General features: G+C 43.4%; 1 protein-coding gene across 1 annotated transcript in view; it reads right to left on the minus strand.

Moving 5' to 3' along the window:
• Slc22a3 (solute carrier family 22 member 3) overlaps positions 1 to 20,265 on the minus strand; it is an 82,435-nt gene that overhangs the window by 28,753 nt on the left and 33,417 nt on the right. Inside the window, exons 2-5 of the mRNA XM_021647744.2 lie at positions 15,129 to 15,232; positions 8,897 to 9,051; positions 7,443 to 7,611; positions 6,516 to 6,633 (exon numbers count right to left, since the gene is read on the minus strand). Coding sequence (XP_021503419.1) covers positions 6,516 to 6,633; positions 7,443 to 7,611; positions 8,897 to 9,051; positions 15,129 to 15,232 — 546 coding nt within the window. The remainder of the gene's footprint in view (positions 1 to 6,515; positions 6,634 to 7,442; positions 7,612 to 8,896; positions 9,052 to 15,128; positions 15,233 to 20,265) is intronic.

Below are 20,265 nucleotides of genomic sequence, written 5' to 3' on the forward strand. Positions count from 1 at the left end.
CAATTCACAGACACTCACCGAGGATGCTGTAGACTCTTGGCCATGGTCTACACAGAGGCTCAGGTCAGCTGCTGAAGCAGCACCCCAGAGTGTAGGTCGGGGCATCCTGAGACTCTCACCCAGGAACTGGATTGATTCAGGATGTGCTGTCCTTGCGGTAGATGGAGAATGCAAGAGAGCAGCAGGAACACGTGCCTGGCAGAGCCCTGCCAGGTCAGATAGCCCAGTTGACACAGGGTGGGGAAGTATAGCATGAGTGTGAGTAGAGGGGCAATGGACATGGCCGGCAGGTACTACAGTTTTATAGGGAGGGTGTAAGCAGTTGGATTACTACTACTGGTAATACCTTTTCATGATAAGGAAAAAAAACCCTCACAGCTCTCCATCCCTCACCAATAGACCACACATCTGCTATTATCAAAAGCACCTGCTCATTTCTTCTGCAACCCCAAGCTTGCAGCACCTGGCCCTACCCTCGGATTAGTGCTGGTGTTCAATGTACCCACATATATCATCCGCCCACCTACAGGACCTTTAGTTCCCTCACACAAAACTACTGCCTGTCTGTCACGTACAAGTAGAAAGTTGAACACTGAGTTGTCATTGGCCAGGTGTCAGACAAGATGTAGCATGTCGTGAGTGACGAGAAGTGAATTCAAACTGACACCAGAGGAAAAATCCAGTTACCGGACTATGCTAAAAAAATCTCACGACCAAAGCAAAAGATGTGATCGGATCTTTCACAATGGCTGGCCCTAACCACCCTGGAAGACACACCGTACCGTAACCACCACAGAAGTTCTAAGGATTTTATTCCTATTCCTAAACACGCCTTAACAATCACAGCATACAAATGCTGCGGGCCCCAGAGTGGCCAGTCTGGCTGTGTAAGCTCCATTTACACTGCTCACGACTGAAAATCCTACCCACTCACCGATTCTCCCCGGGTTCTACAAACCTTCTACGAGCTCCAACCACCCACCGATTTGAGCTTCAAGTTCTGTTTTGTGGACGTAGGTTCTCAGTGGACGTCAGTCACTCTGGTGTTTGGATCACCTGTATTTTGTGCTGCAGGCTATTTCTTCAGCAAAGCCAGGGCCAGCCGGGAGCTTGGGGGCAATGAGGTGAGCGGCATTCGTCTGAGGTGTAACTGAGGGCAGTATGCATGTGAGTATGGTCAAACTACATGACACACTTCAACAGGACGCTCATTGTGAAACTTATCGCTTTGCACAGCAAGGGTACACTAATGGAAAATCAAACAACAAAGAAGAGAATACTTCCAGAAAAATAAGTAACGACTGAGACGATTTCCAGAACAACGGGCCCATGTGACATTCCCCCCCGGCTGAGTGGGCGGCACTGAATCCAAAGCAGCTATTTTCTCCCATCTCTTCCTTGCGTTTGCTAAAGCCTTGGGACCGGGGTGACCCTGTTTGTAGTGAATGTGGGTTATCATCTGTAATCTAAAGCATGCTTGGGGAGCTCTAAGCAAGGTTTGTAGGAACCCTCATGTCAACAGTGGGACTGGCTAGACTTGGCAGGTGGCCAAGGCGGGTTCAAAGGGAACAGAGCTGCCAAAGAGCTCCTGCCCACTCTGAGTGCAGCCAGACTCTCTCTTACCTGTTCTGCCTTCTCTATTTCCCATGGCAGGCACACGCAGGTTGAGGTAGCGATTAGAGGGGTCTCAAAAGACAAGGCAATTTAGAAAGTGATAGCTTTATAAAGGCCAGGATTCACAGCAAAAAGGCTTTGTGGCAAATAGGAAAGCGCTGTCCAATCCCACCCTGGCCCCGATGTCCTTGAGCTTTTATGCTGAGTGTGAGATGCAGGTGAATACCCACATGTGAGGTAACTGTGTAAACACAGGTTTCAAGGCAGTCCTGACACTGATACTGGCAACACTTCCTTGAGTGTCTGATGTGTGAGTTATTAATACTGGCCACGCTTATTATAGAACAAAAACTATGGGAGGAGCCTGTTTTGAATTTGGTGCCTTTGCTGCTGGTCATTATTTCTAGGTTATCAAAAGAGGTATTTTGTACATTATTATGTTTCATGGCAATTGGAGAGATTTAAGATGGAGATCTGCAGTTTGTCCTGACTTAATTTCGTCCACAGTTTTGCACTGAAGATATTAATTCTTTCACTCTTTGAGTTGATGTAACTAAGTTGCTGTGAAAGGACTCCTGGGGCTAGGAAAATGGCTTAGTGTGCTTGCTGTGCAAACGTGAGGAGTGGAATCCAACTCCCAGCACCCACCTGAAAACCAGGCAAATATGACACCTAAGCTATAATCCTATCCCTTAGGAGGCAGAGACAAGGGATACTCTGGCAGGCTGGATAGCTAGACTAGCTGAGCTGGCAAGCATTCGGTCCAGAAAGAGACTCCCACCTCACTAAGTAAGTAAAGTAGAGAGCAACCAAGGAAGACACCTGACATCAGGCCATGGCTTCAACACACATGCATACACTCCGGCAAATGTGCACACACACATGGATGCACATTGCATCTATACACGTGCAAAGGGAGGGGTGCAAGACACCTGTCTCACTCCCCCCCAAAAAAAAGAAACCCCAACAAAACTCAGGTGGTTCCATGCCCGAGGCTGCACCTTAAAAGGTAAGCCTGAAAATTGCAAAAACTAAAGCACAAGAAGATGGCCAGAAAGTGTGGGAGGGATGAAGGAAGTTCATTTGCTCATGATGGGGTTATGTGAGCATCAACAGGACATGAAGCATATGCAACTTATTAAAGTCCAAATTTACAAGGGGACTAAAGAACACAACTCAGTGGACACTTTTAGAGGATGTTGGGGAACAATTCAGTCTTCGGGAAAGGAGAAGGTAAGCATTTGTCCTCTGTTCCCAGACAACTCTATGCAAGGGGAATCAAAAGTTGGTAACTATACAAAAAAAATCTATACAAATATTCCAGGAAAAGATATAGCAATATGGGTAAAATGAGAACAAGTAATTTGCAACCCCCAATGAATTAAACCATCCAGGCTGTGACTGCCAGTCCCACCAATATCCCCAAAGAGACAAGTAACCAGCAGATATTACCAATGGAAATGTACTGAGCCACTTAACTAGGCATGCCAAAAATACCAAACCTGAACTCAATTAAATTCTATCTCTAACTATTAAACTTAAAGGGAATACAAAGACAGAAGATTCTGTTAATGGGTTCTTAGAAATGGAATTAGTGATCTGTGTTCAACCTTTTGACAGTGTGACAGGAAGTTGTCATCTTCAGAGAATGGGGCAATCAAGGTACAAGAAAGAAAACCACACACAAAGCTCAAAATATTTTAAGCAAGTTCACAGTTCTTCTGCTAGAGGCATTCCTAGTTCTCCTTTGACCACAGGTGGACCTCAGGCCACAGGTCAGACAGGTCTGCTTAAATGAAAACTGCACATGATTCTTCATTCTCAGAGCTTTCAGGAAAAGCAACAGAAGAGAAACTTACAGAGCCTTGACAGCTGCATGTCATCCAGGGGAAGGGAGAAGGTAGAACAGAAAAACCTCAAGTTTGGTCACAAGCCAGGAATTAAGGGGTCTATGTGATACCTATTTTTTCCTATTTCTGTATGTTTGAAATGTTCTATGTTAAGTTTTCCTCTTAGGGGCTAGTTTAGAAGATGGCTTCAAAGTTAAGGGTACTGGCTGCTCTTCCAAAGGACTCAGGTCCAATCCCCAGCACCCACACGGCAGCTCACAACCACCTCTAACTCCTGTTCCAGAGGATCTGATGCCCTCTTCTGGCCTCTGTGGGCACTGCATGCACACAGATACATGTAGGCAAAACACTAATACACATAAACCTTTATTCTTATTAAACATATTTTAAAGAAAAATAAGTAAACTATAGTTAGAATAAAACACATAAACAGTAAATGTAGCTTTGGTGGCAAAATGCTGACAGTAGACCTCAGATGCCACGATAAATTCCTTAGGGAATCAAGTCTGGCTTTGGATGGAAACCTCTTGCCTATTTGGCTTTAAATGAGAGCCATGATGACTTAGAAGCCTGCTGGACCCAAGTTCAGGGTCTTTTTACGAGCACAGTCATGTAGAATGCTGAGCTCTCCCCCACTAAAACGACCTTTGCTGTGAGCCTCTGCGAGCACACTGTGGACCAGCACATCTGTTCCCTCTTAAATCCCTGAAGCACTTTATTTCATTAGCCACAGCTGTTTCTACATTCTCACAAACCTTGATCTAGATCTCATGCCGCTGGGACTATGTGTCCAGTGTCTTCAGTATGCTGCTAAGCGAATGGCAAAAAGATTTGCTTGACCTTAAAAGCAGGCGCAGGCGCAGGCACGGTGGCACATGCCTCTAATCCCAGCCCTCGGGGAGGCAGAGGCAGGCGGATCTGCAGGTTTGAGGCTAGCCTGGTCTACAAAGGGAGTTCAGGACAGCCAAGGCTACACAGAGAAACCCTGTCTCAAAAAAAACCAAAACCCAAAAAAACAAAAACTAGGGGCTAGAGAGACGGCTCCATCAGTCAACTCTTGCTTTGCTAGCATCTGGACGTGAGTTTCATCCCCAGAACCCAGGTAGAAAGAAAGTCAGGCCTAGAATCTAGCATTGGGGAGGCAGAGGCGAGTGGGTCCCCGGGGTTTTCCATACAAGAGGGTTACCTCTTTGGAAACTTCCAGGCCAATGAGAGACGCTGTCTCAAAATAAATAAAGTTCCAGGTGCCATAGAAACATCTAAGGTTGTGTCCTCTGCTTTCAACATACACATCCGTACGCGAATGTGCACACATGCATCATACACACCGAAAAGCCTAAACACAAGCAATCACGACCTTGATCCAACTGCGAGGACCCGTGATGAGATCAAAGGAGGTTGAGAAAGCGGTGGATTATTTATTCCCCTAAAAGGAATTCCCTGATGCTCTTTGGGTGGATGACACATAAATGAACATCAGTACAAAGTCCCAATTTATTTCTAATATCAGAGATCAGACCTCTACTCTTGCCTGATGTGTCTAAAACAAAAAGGGGGAACTGTAGAGAGCTGCAGAATGCTGTGCCTTAAAGATGGAGCTGGTTTCCGCCTTCCACCTTCCCAATGGTGAGTTCTCTCTGTCACGAACAATTCCACATTTGGCTAAGGCTGAGGATCTGGCTCGCTTCCATGTATGTGGACCTATCTGCATTGCCCACGTGGCACGCCTGGGTTGGCTACCCAGAGGCTATTTAAGCTGTGGGCTGGCTTTCCCCAGGGTCAGATGATTGTTCAAGGTTCCTGAATAAACTGCATTAAAAAAAAAAAAGGCATTCCCATCTCAACTGTTCATCTGAAGAGAAACAAGAATGAACAGGTCTCAGCGGTTCCAAATGGACACGCCGTTTCTTTGCTAATCTTTTCAGATGGGTAGACCTGAAGGCTCGCTCTTAACCAGGCTGCAACACTGGAAACAGGTCTAGTGAAACAGTCCTAAGCACAGTAGCTACTGATTGCCACCTTCTCTAAGAAGGGAGGAAGAGGCAGAGATCCAGGGATGCCCGCGGAGCTCCTGGAGACTCCAGGGAGGAGGAGAAGGAGGAACCAACCAATCCCATTTTTCTTGGTGGATTTTTTTTTTTTAATCAGAATGTTCCTATCAAAACAAATGCAGTGCTATGATGAAAACAGTGTCAGCAGCTTATCCTTTTTCGGGGTGTCAGCTGAGAGTCTTGTCTTCTAAGAGGCGATGCCTACTATTCCTGTAGTGGCACCTCCATGTGACTCCACCCTCGCTTCGTCTTTGCACTCTCACTAGTTCCTTTATATGTCTCTCTAAAATATGTGCTGTATCCTCAGCTGTTGCTCACACCTTCTGAAGGGCAAACAATAAGCTTCTCACCTTCTCTGTTTAGTGCTGGAGTGTGGAGGTGGGGAGGTTGGAGGGGTGGAGGGTGGGGACAGAGGCATCTAAAAAGCTTTTGCTGGAGAATGAAGGGACAGAAAGAAAGGAAAGTGTGGGCGGGGGGGGGAGTGAGAGGAAGGGAAAAAGAAAGGGAGAGAAGGAAATGTTAAGTCTAAAACTAAAGTATTATATTATTGCTTAAGATCTTCTATGAATAAATAGCATTTCTAAGGCTGCCTTTGAAGACAAGGCTATGAATATGGCTCAGCGGGAGAGAGTTAGCCTGCAGTGTGCAAGACTCCAGGTTCATTCCCAAACACTGGGGAGAAAAGAAAGAAAAAATAATAATAGTAACAACAGCAGAACCCAATTGATTCAAAAGATTCGATGTCCAGAAAAGATCAATCACTTATAACCAAGGGGAATGAGGAGACACTACGTATCTAGAGCAAAGAATAACAGTTCAAGCACCTCAGAGTAAATATTAAAGTGTGACCTGAAACGATCAATTAACCTCAACTAAAGATGATTCCGTCAGATGCTTAATAATATACATGTATAATTTTAAGAAGGACCATTAAGCACGGAAGTCATAAGGAATTAATTTGCCCAATTTAACAGTTTATACCGGTGGTTAGTGACATTACCTCTGAGTAATTTGGTGAGAGGTGTTTCCCGTTGCACTTAGCCACGTGCCTCAGGATCTGCAAGGCTTTCTCTCCTTGCTTCCTAGTGATCAGCCATCTGGGAGACTCAGGGACCACCCTGGTGAGAGGGGAGATGATTCTTGAATTAGGCTAGAAACCTGGAAACCCAAAAGCTCAGGAGTTTTTCTAGTCAAAAGGATCTTGCAGTGAACAGCTTACAAGTTAGGACAGTTCTCAGGGTTGAAAAGAGGCTTTCAGAAATGAATTTTCCTTGCAAATTTACCAGTGGGAAAAACACTGACTTGGCTATAAAAATACTTCTCCACAGTACATAGCTTTTGTAAGAGCCGGGCACCCTGCAGTCCTGTTTTTCTGATTACAAACCTGAAAAGTGTTAGGGCTGAGTGAGTGCTTAGGAAAAGGCAAAACCTTTACCTTATTAATGGAGCCTGGTTTACCCGTACATTAAAATTCAATGAGGGGAATAAATCATATCCTCCCTGCTCCAGTAAGAATCAAATGCATATATCTGGAACATCTCGATAATTTAATTCTCTGACATTTTTAACATCTTATTCATCAGAGAATGTTAATTTGCTTAATGGATTTTTATCAAATTCAATATGCATGTTGAAATAGTGAGTTTGTTATCTCATAGTTTTCAGGAAAGCATTGCAAAGGGATAAATCATAACGCAACTACCTAATCTGGAATTTGGCACTGGGGTATTTTACTATTTGTAGTGACAACTGTCAATGAAGCAACCAATAATATCTATTAGTTGTCCTAAATTCTCTAATAATTTTCTTAGCCATATGCATTCCGGAGATTGAGAAAATCTTCTTTATCTGCTTCATTTTCATGTTGGCTTGGAGTCAGTGTTCATGTGCAACAGGATAAATACAATAAAGACCAAAGTTGTCTCACCAGTAGTAAAGGAGGAAGAGGAAGCTGGGAAGTGAGATGGCTAGCTGGATGCCCTGCCAGCTGGGGGTGAGGTAGGCAATCCCAGGGAGGATGATGATTCCAAGGGTGAAGAACATCTGGATCACTATTCCCACAATCCTCCTCTGTTTTGAACCTACTATTTCTGTCACTGGAGGAAAACAGACACAAGCGATTAGGGAAGTTCTCAGTCAGCACTAAAACAAGCAGACGTGATACCTGGTAACAATCTATCAGCATTGTTGGAATGTTCTAAATTGTATGGGCACAGGGGCTTTCATATGTGCAGAACTGATGGAGATAACTTCCTGGGCTCTTCACATGCACTTTATTCTGCCCTGATCCTCAGACATCCAAGCCAGCACCCTTTGGGAACGGTTGAGGAGTAAAACAAACACCTGTGCTGGTTTTAGGACTCCTCAACATGGCTGTTGTGAAGGTCATTGTAATTATTATCAAAATAAACATAGCAAGCTAGCCCAACTTTATCCTCATAATTCTAAGGATTTGTACATTATAGTCTCTCTGGAAGAGTTACCATGGACAGACTCTGCCAGCACTTTCCATCACCACAGGACAGTTTAGATTATGAATCCTGTTGTTTGAATTTTTGGTTGTTTTTGTTTTTTTCAAGACAGGGTTTCTCTGTGTACCCTTGGCTGTCCTGGGCTTGCTTTATAGACCAGGCTGGCCTCAAACTCACAGCGATCTGCCTGCCTCTACCTCCCCAAGTGCTGTGATCAAAGGCACCTGCCACCGTGCCTGGGATTTGACTTTTCATGTATGTAACAGATCTCTAAAACTCCAGCTGGGAAATTGGTTGCCGGAATCCTCACCGCCTCCACCCTTTCCCGCTAACTGATTGTTCTGTTCTCACCATCCTGAGGTACACTCACTGCCTGTGGCTGACCTAACTAATTTCGAACATCTCTATAGACTTGGGTCATGTTAAAAACGCCACACACTTCAGTTTTCTCTCTGTGCCAGCCAGTGACTCGGTCCCTCCTTGTACCGTCTCTCCTTTCTCCATCACCAAAAGAGCTTCGGGTGTCTAAAACACCCCTGCTCGAGTCTGACACAGTAGTCATGGGAGAGATTAGCAGTCCAAACATCTGGGACAATGATATCAGGTGATGTCTCTCATTTCCTGGGTCACGAATCTCCACCACTTAAAGTAGGTGGTTGGTTTAGACTCGAAATAGAATGAGAGCCAAAGGGAGCAGCCTGGACCAAAGTAACCTAAACGAGGGGCAGTGTTCATATTCTACATCCGGTTCCCAGTCTCTGCAGCAGCCAGAATCCCACCCCCACCCAAGCCTCTGTCCTACTTAAGCAAGTGCTGCGACAAGGTTTCTAGGGTTTAGTGTTGGGGGTGCTGAGCCAGACCCCTCCCCACTCTAGTTTTCACACAGAGGAATGGTTGTGACAAGTCTTACCAATCACGAAGCAAGTCATCCACGCCCCCTTCCCGAAAACCCCTTGCAGGAAGCGGAAGATCACAAACACAGAAAAATTTGGTGCAAATGCCACCACGACTCCTGTGACGCCGACGCCAAAACAGGATATTAGGTAAATGATTATCCTGCCGTACCTTCATGAGAGAGTGAAGAAAGAGAAACTTAAACTTTGTTTTCAACATAAGAGAAACAATTAGAGAGGATACAGAAAGAAGCCAAATGTGCAAAAAAAAAAAAAAAAAGTGTAACTTAGCATTGCAGTAAACAACATTTATAACATTACCTCTGAAACCAGAGCAAATGGAACTCATCTCCCGATGACATTAAGAAACTAGCAGCCCACAACATGTCGTTTGAGACTGAAGATTTCCCATGGGTCACCCCCTCTGCAAGGCTACTCTTGCGCACACAGCTTCCCTTCTGGCCTGGTCCCGCCATTTGTCGTCATTTTTGTGGGTGCAGTCTTGGGAAGGTGGCGTGGAATGAAGCAGCCATGGCACATTACAGAAGCCCCCACTTCAGTCTAGCCCTAGTTACCAGTCATGAGCTTGGGCAAACTCCTAAGCTCTCTGAGACTCACAATCTGTCTGCTTCCTCATCCACCTCTGTTTTCTAGAAAGAGTGGTGAAGAGGATCAAAGGAGATTCTAATATGACAAGTATTTATAGGGTTCCTGATCAGTGCACTTTGGTATTGATGTGTGTGTGTGTGAGAGAGAGATTTATAGAAGTGTAGGCAAGTAGTTCAGACAAAGGGACAGGGTACTGTGGTCAGTTTCTCCAGTCTGGTGTGAAGCGATTCTTAGTAGTTGTGACAGATGACCGGCTCATGGGAGTTCACTGTCAGCATTGAGAGCTTTTGTTCCTTGTTATTTTCCTTACCAATTTCTGCAACAACATTCTTACTTCTGCGTCTTTGCATCAAGGGCAAAGATAGAAGAAACCTTAATTTACCAATACGTTTTCAAAGTCAATTGTATTTTTTTAAAGCAGTTTTCAGTTGGAGCAGAATTTCAACAGAAAATAGTTCTTGTATACCCTTTCTTTCACATAGACATGGCTTATCCTGTCACTGACCCCTCCCCCACGCCAAGTGATGCCTCTGTAACAGTTAATAAGCATAAGGGGGCATATCATTGCGTATGTCATGACATAGGTGTGCAGTTCACACTAGGGTTTGGGGATTTGCATTTCAAGGCCAGGGATCAAACCCAGAGACCTGCACACACAAGGCCAGTGCTCCGTCACTGCTACACCCCACCCCAAGGTTCACTCTTGGGTTGGACATTCTGCAGGGTATAGCCACTCTTCCGTATCACTAGAAGACTCTCAGGTCCCTAATTCATTGCTGGTAGGCATGAAAAATGATAGAACCCCTTATTTGTTCTTAGCGGTCATTCTTCATCCCAGGCAACCACAGGCTTTCCCACCGCAATGTCCCATAGATGGAATTGTACAGTATATAGCCTTTTCAGATTGGCTTCTTGAGCTTAGCAGTATGGGCTTAAGTTTCCTCTATGCCTTTTCGGGGTTCCTAACTTGTTTCTTTTTAGTGTGGAGTAATATCGCACTGTCCGGACATGTCACGGATTATAAAGTCCATTCACCTATTGCTGCAGAACATTTTAGCTGCTCCGGAGGCTGGCAGTTGTACATAAATCTGCTGTAAGGTCCACGTGAGAGTTTCTGTGTGGCTGTTCGTTTTCAGAGTCATTGGGTGAATACCAAAACCATAATTTCTAGTCCTATGCATTTCGTTTTACAAGAAACCGACAAACTGATTTTTCCTCTGCTATGCCATATATGTCCCACCAGCAACGAACAACGGTTTCTGTGGTTCTACACAGTTGCTAACTATCTATGAGCCTGTATTTATTTGGTTTTAAAGTTATTATATGTGAATTAATTTTTAAAATTACAATTTTAAAATTGTTATTGCCTGAATATATCTCTACATCACACATGTGCAGTGCTTGCAGAGGCCAGAAGAGGGCGTCTGATCCCCTAGAACTGGAGTTATAGATGAGTGTGAGCTGCCATGTAGGTGCTGGGATTCGAACCTGGGTCCTCTACAAGAGCAGCCAGTGCTCTTAACCACTGAGCCATCTCTCCAACCCTTATTCTATGTTTTTGCATCTATGCTTTTAAAAGCTAATGGGGTTTTATTTTCTTCTAATATGTTTGTCTGGTTTGGGCAGGAAGGTAAGGCTGAGTCCACAGAAAAGCTAGAATGTGTTTCTTCTTCTCTTATTATCTGAAAAACAAACAAACAAACAAACAACCAGAGACAAGTAGGTGTAATTTATTTGCTACATGGTAGAGTTTACCTGTTTTAAATCGGAACCTGGAGTTTCCTTTTTGTGAAGGTTATTAATTACTGATTTGATTTATTTAATAGACTATTAAAATGATTCACTTCCATGTGAGTTTGGGTGGGTTATGTCTTTCAAAGAACAAGCCCGCTGATCTTGCTTGTCAAATTTGGGGCTATAGAATCATTTACATTGATCCTTTATTATCTTTTTAAAGACTATGAAATTTAAAGCCATTTTAAGCCATCATTAATTTGAGTCCTATCTCTTTTTCTCTTAATTTGCTTGGCTAAAAAGTTACTAGATTTAGGGGCTTTCAAAAGAACCAACTTTTGACTCTATTAAATTTCTCTGCTGACTTACTGTTTTCAATTTCTTTCTTTTTTTCTTTCTTTTTTTCTTTCTTTCTTTCTTTCTTTCTTTCTTTTGGTTCTAATTTGTATTATTAGTTTTCATCTGTTTGTTTTGTATTTAATTTGGTCATCTTTGTTATTATCACTTACTGTATGAACTCAGATCATGGATTTTATGATAAATCTTATGTTCTGGTAAACATATTAATGCTGTAACTTTCCTTCTTCATTGTTTTGCTGCACCCATAAAAATCTGATAAATTGTTTTGTATCTTCACTGTGTTTAAAATACTTTAATTTCTCTTGAGATTTCTACTCTGTGTTAGCAGAAGTACAATGCTTAATTTCCAAATATTTGGGGGGTTTCCAGTTTCCTGTTACAGATTTATGGCTTAATTTCTTGGAGTCAAAGATCACATGTGGTATGACTTTCTATTCCTTTAATTTTGTTAAAATTATTTTATAGCCCAGAATATGAACTTTATTAATGTCTCTCACATATTGAGAAAAACCTGTATTTTACTATTGGTGGATAAAGCAATCTGTAGATGGCCAATATATCCAGTTGATTGATGGTGTTGTTGAATTCAGTTACATCTGGGTTACAAAATTCTGTTGGTTGGATTTTTTTTTACATTTCAGATACAAAGTATTAGAAATTAGAGTCTCCAAATACAATGAGGAATTCATTTGTTTCTCCTTATGGTTCCATCAATTTTTGCATCCTACATCTTGATAGTCTGTTGTTAGACACATATGTGTCAAAGATTGTTGTGTCTTGTTGAGTAATTATAATTAACCCTGTGTATTCCTTGTAAAGTTTGTCCTAGTTAGTATTAATATAATGAGTTCTACTTGGTTTTGGTTATTCCTAGTATGGTATATGTTTCTCCATTCAGATCCCCATCACTGTGTGCAACTTTGCACGTAAAGTGAGTTTCTGTGTTGTTGGGTCTTCTTTTGGTCCACTCTAAAAACTGCTTGTTTTGTTGAGACTGGGTCTTGGGTCAGGTGTAGCTTAGGTAATGGAGTTCTGTCTAGGATTCATGAACCCCTACAATGGTGGTATGTGTTTGTATCCTAGCCCTTAGTAGGTAGACATAGGACAACCAGAAGTTCAAAGTCACCCTTGACTAAACAGCAGTCAAGGCTAACCTTGGCTAAATGAGACCCAGTATCAGGGGTACGGGGAACCCTGCTGAAGCTAGAATCTGCCAATTCATCCAGGCTGGACAGCAAGTGTCAGTAACCTTTTTGTCCCTGTCCCCACCTTCCACAACTGGAGTTAGAGGTGTGTATCACCATGCTCACTTTTATGTGGGTGCTTCAGATCAAGTTCTTGTATGTGGACAGCAAGCACTTTACCCACTGAGCCATTTCTAACAAACCATTAATGACATTCTTCATTACACAATGCTTGATCTTTGGCATTTCTTTTTGGGTCTTAGAATCAAAATTTCCATCTTTGTTTGCATTGTCTATTTTCCCACTACATTTATCAATCATTTTTTTTTTTTTTTTGGCTTGACAGTTCTGGCATCCTTGCCATGACCACGTCTGGCTCTGATGTGTTCTGTCCATGTTCAAGTTATGCATTTGTCTGCTGGCATTTTATGGTTTGCTTTGCTTCACTCTTTAGTATGCTCTGTGGTTCTTTTTTCCAAAGTCCTGTGATTAAATCTTAATTGTTTCTTTTAGCCTGTGGACAACGACATCACAGACATTTCTAGGGCTTTTTCTTTGTCACCTTAATTGGGATATAGTGATTAGAATTAAATTAGGTGGTGATTAGAATGGGCTGGGTTTGTCTATTTAGCTCCTCACCCTCAGGCCTGACATTGATAAACCTTCAGAATAGCTTCTAATTAACCAGGCTCAGTTTTGGGGGGGTTGTTTTGAGGTTTGTTTGTTTGCTTTTAATGTGCATGCGTGTGTGTGTGTGTGTGTGTGTGTGTGCATATTTTCTGAGAGCTGGACTCCTTAGGAACAGACACATGAAAAGATTTCTCTTGACAGTAACTATGAAAACTTGGTAGACTTACAAGTGGTAAAAATCACAAACACGGGGGCTGGACAGATGGCTCAGCAGTGAAGAGCACTTTCTGTCCTTCCTAGAGGACCTGAGTTCAATTCCCAGCACCCATACCAGGGCTCACAAACATCTGTAACTCCAGGTCCAGGAAATCTGATGACTAAAGTCCCCTTGGAGTTTGCTTTTTCCTCTCTCCCTCCTTGCCTTCTCTCTCCTTTCTTCCTCCCTTCCCTATACAACTAGCCTGTGCCCTGAGACAGCTCCTAGGGTTTCCAACTCTCAGCATTGTTCACACGCTGCCCTCCAACATTCCAGCAATTCAGGTCAAGTTTTCACTACCCAGCAGCTTCTGCCCTAGTAAGCGACAGCTGCTTGTATCTGCCAGGCCCTCCAACTTAGGGAGCAGCAGTTTTCCCTGTGGCCTCTATCTGGGAAGAGTTGCTGACTTTCTAACTTGACAGCCTCATACTTGTTAGGCCTGAGTGGCAACACCGAGCTCTTCACTTGGAAGCCCTGATTCAAACTCTTAGGCTCACTCCTAGCCCCCACCACTCTGTCTTCTCACAGATACATGCCCATTAAAATACCTCTCATCTCTCCTTTATGGAATACAAATCTCTGACATACACGGAAGAAGGGAAGACACCTAAAGGTGATCGGTGCTGATAGGAGGCAGTTTTTCTTCAACTCCCTCTCTCAGTACTGGCTCATTCACTCCAAAGAACTAAGTCACCTACAAGGGAAGACGCTCAGCCCCTGCCTACAGCTTGGGTTCTCTCCCGTGTAGAGCTATTTTAGGAGATATATTTATTGATCATGCAGGATAAAGTACAGAAGAAGCAAACCTAATTTTAAAAAAAGTTACAGTAAAAAAAAAAAAAAAAAATAGCTGGCATGGTGGTGCCTGCCGGCAATCTCAGTACTCAGGCAGGGCGATTCTAAGTTTGAGTCTTGTCTAATATATACAGTGGGACTCTATTTAATACAAACAAACAAACAAACAAACAAAAACAAACAAAAGACAAAACCAGAAGTGAAGTCAACCTAAAGAAAAACTGGAAAAATGCAATCCATTTCCAAACTGAAACCGTTGAGGAACGAAATGAAAAGTGCATCAAAATCCCCCAGTAATTCCAAAAAGCTTCTTTTCAGAGTTTTAATACAATTTGTAGAATAAAATATAAGAATTTTTTTAAGTGAAAAAATGTGGAGTGGCTGACCTCATGACTAAATTAACCAAATCCTGACCACTAGACTGTTTTGAGTGCCCGAATCCTGTCACCTGAGCCCTCACATCTCTGCCCTGAGGTCAGTGTTTTCACTGAGATGCTTTCATACCCACAGGTGCACCTTCCCATCAAGGACAGGGGAGGACGTTTGAGAAGGAAAGAATTAGTCAGACCAAGCAAGTGTGAAAGGAATAGAGGACTGAATGAAGGTAATAGAAAGCATTTTCTTCCCCATACACAGGTGGTGTGGTTTAGTAAACTAACCGGTTATCTTACCCAGGCTTACCTGTCTGCCGCATAGCCCAAGGTGAATGCCCCAGCCAGGAAGCCAAGGTTCAGGACGGCTTGGGTGAGGTCCAGCATCCAGGCATTGACACAGACAAGGTCAAACTGGGGAAACAAAGAAATAGACATGGAGATACCTGGGCAGGTTCATCTTCAAAACTTGGTCTCTAGTATGTGTCAGCCACCTTTACAAGAGTTTAGCTTATACTCACCTCACACAAAATTAGGGAATGCATCACAGGCATGTATGTATGTATATATATGTATGTATACATACATATGTAAGTATACATATACACACACACACACACTGATCTGTGCATATTTTCTTTGTCAGTTTAAATAGATGCAAAGGATCTAATTCCTAGTATACTATGAATACTGACATTTTAAAACAATGTTTATGTGTGTCTATGGCATGTCAGTGCTATGGTAACCGCCTGCCAAAATCATACAGCATGAAATTTACACTTCTACTTGCAGTGAAGTTGACATACAGAAATTGACATTTAATTTTTAAAATCCTTCTGTGATAGTCTAACCATCCTGACATAGGAAAGGATATTATCATGACTTCAAGCTCTCGAAGGCATGGTTCTTATTTTATAACCACGTGTACGATTATCTGGAATTACTGTGTGCTGGACTTAGACATGTAGCAAACACATGTGTATGAGGAAACTCAGGGAGCAGATTGTGACCAAAAAAGCCAACATTTTGCTTTAGAAACAAACAAACAAAAAAAAAAAACTGAGCAGTGTCAAATATAAAAACCCACATGGTAGGATTTTCTTCAAACCACTGAACTTTAAATAGCAGGGCGAGGGAGAGTAGGGGACAGGCCCCTGGCCCCTGGCAGGAGTGACCCTCTTAACCAGATTCACTGGCTTCTTTTATGTCATACAAATTGAAATGCCCCCAATTGTCTTTAAGCCCACACAATTTTTCAGTTATAAAACGGATTCTCTTTTTTAACTCCTCATAAGAGCAACGATCAGAAAGGATTTTTATAGCCTGTAGTTATATAGGATTAATTGAAAATAGATTCCTAATTAACATTTTCTGAAATACTGGGAGAGCTCTCTGGGCCAGAGAGTGCCTGCTTTTCTGTGCTTTCTGCATGCCAGGGGACAAAGATGGATGTTGCGTTGCTCAGACTCCTGCGCCAGTGTGGAGCTGCTTGGGCTTAGGGAGCTGGTGTGAGACCAGAGGGCTCTGATTCTCATCTCGACAGAGTTCCTGCTCTCACTCTGGCTGTGACAACGGTGGCTGGTGGCTGGAGGCATCATTCAGTGCTTGCAGCTCTGACCTAGCCACTTGGAGGCAAAGGGATCTGACTGATTGAAGTGGGAAGATCCAACTTTGATCTGGACCCCACTTTTGGTGGTCCACCACCAAGACTGCAGTGTCTACCTTTCTTTCCTGTTTTTGTTTGTTTGTTTGTTTGTTTGTTTGTTTTTAGTCCTCTTGTTAAGCCCACCCCTGGCTAATTCATCTAGCCTGGTTTCTATTTTTAGGACTGAGACCATGGTGGCTTGCAAAAGTAAAAAATAAGTGTCAAGAACACATGCACAGGTGTACTGTGGTCATTAGATCAGAGACACTCTAACTGTCTGTCTCTTGCCCAGAAATCAGACCACACCCCTTGAGCCCCTGGACAGTAGAACCTTTTCATTGTAACATTTGTCTCTTGTTTACAGCCTTCCTTCATGTCAGAGGCCACATAGGCTTTGTCACATGGAACCTCTTCCCTACATCCTCTGAAAACTTGCAAGAATCAGAAACTCCCTTTGTGCTGTGGTTATCTGTGCAAGACCTTGTCATGCTCCTGTGATGTGGTGCTTGCTGTCAACATGACTTCATCTGGAATTATCTAAAACCCAAGCAGCTAGACACACCTTTGAAGGATCCTTCTGGCTTGAATCATTTGGGTGGTAAGACATACCCTAAATCCGGATCTTTTGAGGTGGGAAGATCCACCTTAAACCTGGGCCACGCCTTCTGGTGGCAGCCTATTAAAGGACATGGAAGGAAGAAGTACTTGCTTTTTGCCTGCTTGTTCTCACATTCACTGGCAGGTTCATTCCTTCACTGGCATCAGAGCCTACCTTTGTGGAGTTCCAATATATGCTGTAAGACCAGCTGGGACATCCAGCCTCATGGACTGAACAACTACTGGATTCTTAGACTTTCCATCAGGAGACAGCCATTGTTGGAATAGTTGGACCACAGCACATAAGCCACTCTAATAAATCCCACACACATACATACATACATACACACATACATACACATATAAATATATATTCATTCTGTCAGTTCTGTTCCTCTAGAGAAGCCTGTTTACACTCTCCAAATGTGCTCCCTCAGGACTCATCGCAGCTGTCTGTGGTCATGAGCACATAGATCTTCAACAGAGTTCTTCTGAAGGGCAATTCATTTCAGCCTCTCTTTCTGTTACTGCTTTCATTCTTATATTAAAAAAAAAAATCTCGTGTGTGTGTGTGTGCTATATACACATACATGCTGGGGCCACATACATGCTGTAGCACACAGATGGAAATCAGAGGACATGTTCCTGGAGTCAGTTCTCTCATTTGATCTTTGTAAAGACAGGTTTCAGGGCTCAAACTCAGGCCATTGCACCTCTACCTGCGAAGCCATCTCAATAGCGAAACCTAGCCTACTGGTGCCAAAACTGAGGGCTGAAGCCCTCTCTCTCCCTTCACACTGTCCCTAGCAGGTGAAACCTCCTAATTCTGGGATGCCTCCCCTCGAGACCCCTATCACACCACCTGTGATGGCTCTCTCTCTTAGGCCCCTGCTTCAGGATCTGGTCACTCACGGCTGCCTGTGGTCGGAATACAGTTCTTCCTAATGAGGCACATCTGAAGGGTAACCTCATGTTGCCTCGTTTCTACAAAGCGGATGGCTTTTGTGTCAATAGTTTTCAGTATGAAGAATGCTGGAGACTCAGGTGCTCCGTGTGACAGCACCCTGGGGTGGCCACGCTAAGCCTCCTAATCCTCTCTGCATTCACCAGACACTGCTGCGATAGGCAGCTGGGGCACATTTACTGTGTTTAAAGAAAGACAGTGGCTCTAAGGCCTCTGCCCTCCAAATACAGCCCCAGGAGCATTTGAAAGTTCCTCAGGAGACCTAACCCCGACACTGATCAAAGGTCATCTTAGATCTCCAGATTTACTGACATGTAAGTCTTTCTCTTAAGACAACCTATGTAGAACAAGTGAACCACATCCAACTTTATTTCCCAAAGTGTACATATCAGAAACATTTAAATATTTGTAATACTCATAAATCCATGTGTGGTTGCCCTGTTACTTATTAATCCTCAAAGTCTCTTTGCACAAACAGAGTAACTCTCCTTGGCACAGGCAGAAAGTCAATCTGATAAACTCTCAGGCAGCCCTTCATGGAAGTCTGGAAGGATTAGGTGCTCCTCCTTTTGCAGATAGCATGGGCAGCTTTAGGGAAAATAAGTATTTCTGGAGGGTTTCCAACCGAGGCCTTTTTCTTAGAACTTCCCAGCTATTGTTTAAATCCAAATAGATATTATGTTGCCTTGAATTTAGTGATAAAATGTAGGGATAAGTTATTAGTATATGTAAAAGTTGCAAGTCTACAGATTTTCTAAAAACTAAAGCAACAGAAGTTCTCTGGTATAGAAAGGTCAAAGATGAGAAGTAAGGTTAACTCTATCCAGCAGTGTATCAAAGCAGATGCTGAGATTCATTACCAAACTTTGGGCAGAGTGCAGGGAATCTGATGAAAGAAGGGGGAGATAGTATGACCTGGAGAGGACAGGAGCTCCACAAGGAGAACAACAGAACCAAAGAATCTGGACACAGGGGTCTCTTCTGAGAATGATATTCCAACCAAGGACCATTCATGGATATAACCTAAAACCTCTGCTCAGAGGTAGCCCATGGCAGCTCAGTATCCAAGTGGGTTCCCTAGTAAGGGGAACAGGGACTGTCTCTGACATGAACTCAGTGGCTGGCTCTTTGATTACCTCCTCCTGAGAGGGGAACAGCCTTGCCAGACCACAGAAGAGGACAATATAGCCAGTCCTGATGAGACCTGATAAGCTAGGGTCAGATGGAAGGGGAAGAGGACCTCCCCTATCAGTGGACTTGGAGAGGGGCATGGGAGGAGATGAAGAGGGAGGGTGGGATTGGAAGGGGAGGAGGGAGAGGGCTACAGCTGGGATACAAAGTGAATAAACTGTAATTAATATAAAAAATAAAAATTTACTTAAATAAATAAGAAAGCAAGCAAGAAAGAAAGAAGGTTAAAAACAACATTCAGTATTCAGAAGGCCTTGTTGGCTCCCCAATCGTGGGGGATGGGCCTCTGACCAACAGTTGGACTTTCCATGGAGGAAACTTAACTATCTTGACCAAAGTCTCATGTCAGAGACAGGATGGTTCGAGGGCTTTAGTCACAAGACACAAGAAACAGGCCCTTCGTCAGCTGCATTTGCTGGGAGGGGGACGTCCCTGATCAAGCGACACTGTCTAAGAGCAGTGTCAGCCTTCAGGTGTGGTTCCTTTGGAGGCTGGTGTCCAGTGTGGTGGAGGAACCTGCAGGAGCCATGTCTTCTGGGAGGTGATCAGCTTCGGGAGGCATTTATCACGTTTCCCCGAGAGTGGGTCGCTATAAAAGGGAATGGGCTGACCTCTGGCTTCCTCTCTTGCCATTTGGCCCCCAACACAGAGCTTTGTGATGCTGTCCACCATGAGGTCCTTAGCAGAAGCCAAACAGATGGGCCCACCCGATCTGGGACTTTGAACCTCTAAATCTGTGAGCTGCATAAACCACCTCTTTTCTTTATAAGCACCAAAATTCAAGAATTTTGTTTTAGTAACAACAAAGGATGAAAACAAATTATAAATGGAACCATTCCCATTCAGCACTGAGCCTGAAGACAGGAGGCACTAAACTCTTAATCATTGTGAATCAATGGCTGCTTCAGCTTCCAGATCAGGTATAGAGTGCCCCTGCTACATCTGGCACAGACCAAAGAAAACCACCTTACATCGATTTTCACAGACAAGTTCCAGTCTAAATCAATGACAGGGCACCAAAACAGAGTCCTGCAATGATGAAAATATAAT

Source organism: Meriones unguiculatus, chromosome 20, assembly GCF_030254825.1.
Source record: "Meriones unguiculatus strain TT.TT164.6M chromosome 20, Bangor_MerUng_6.1, whole genome shotgun sequence".
NCBI lineage: Eukaryota > Metazoa > Chordata > Mammalia > Rodentia > Muridae > Meriones > Meriones unguiculatus.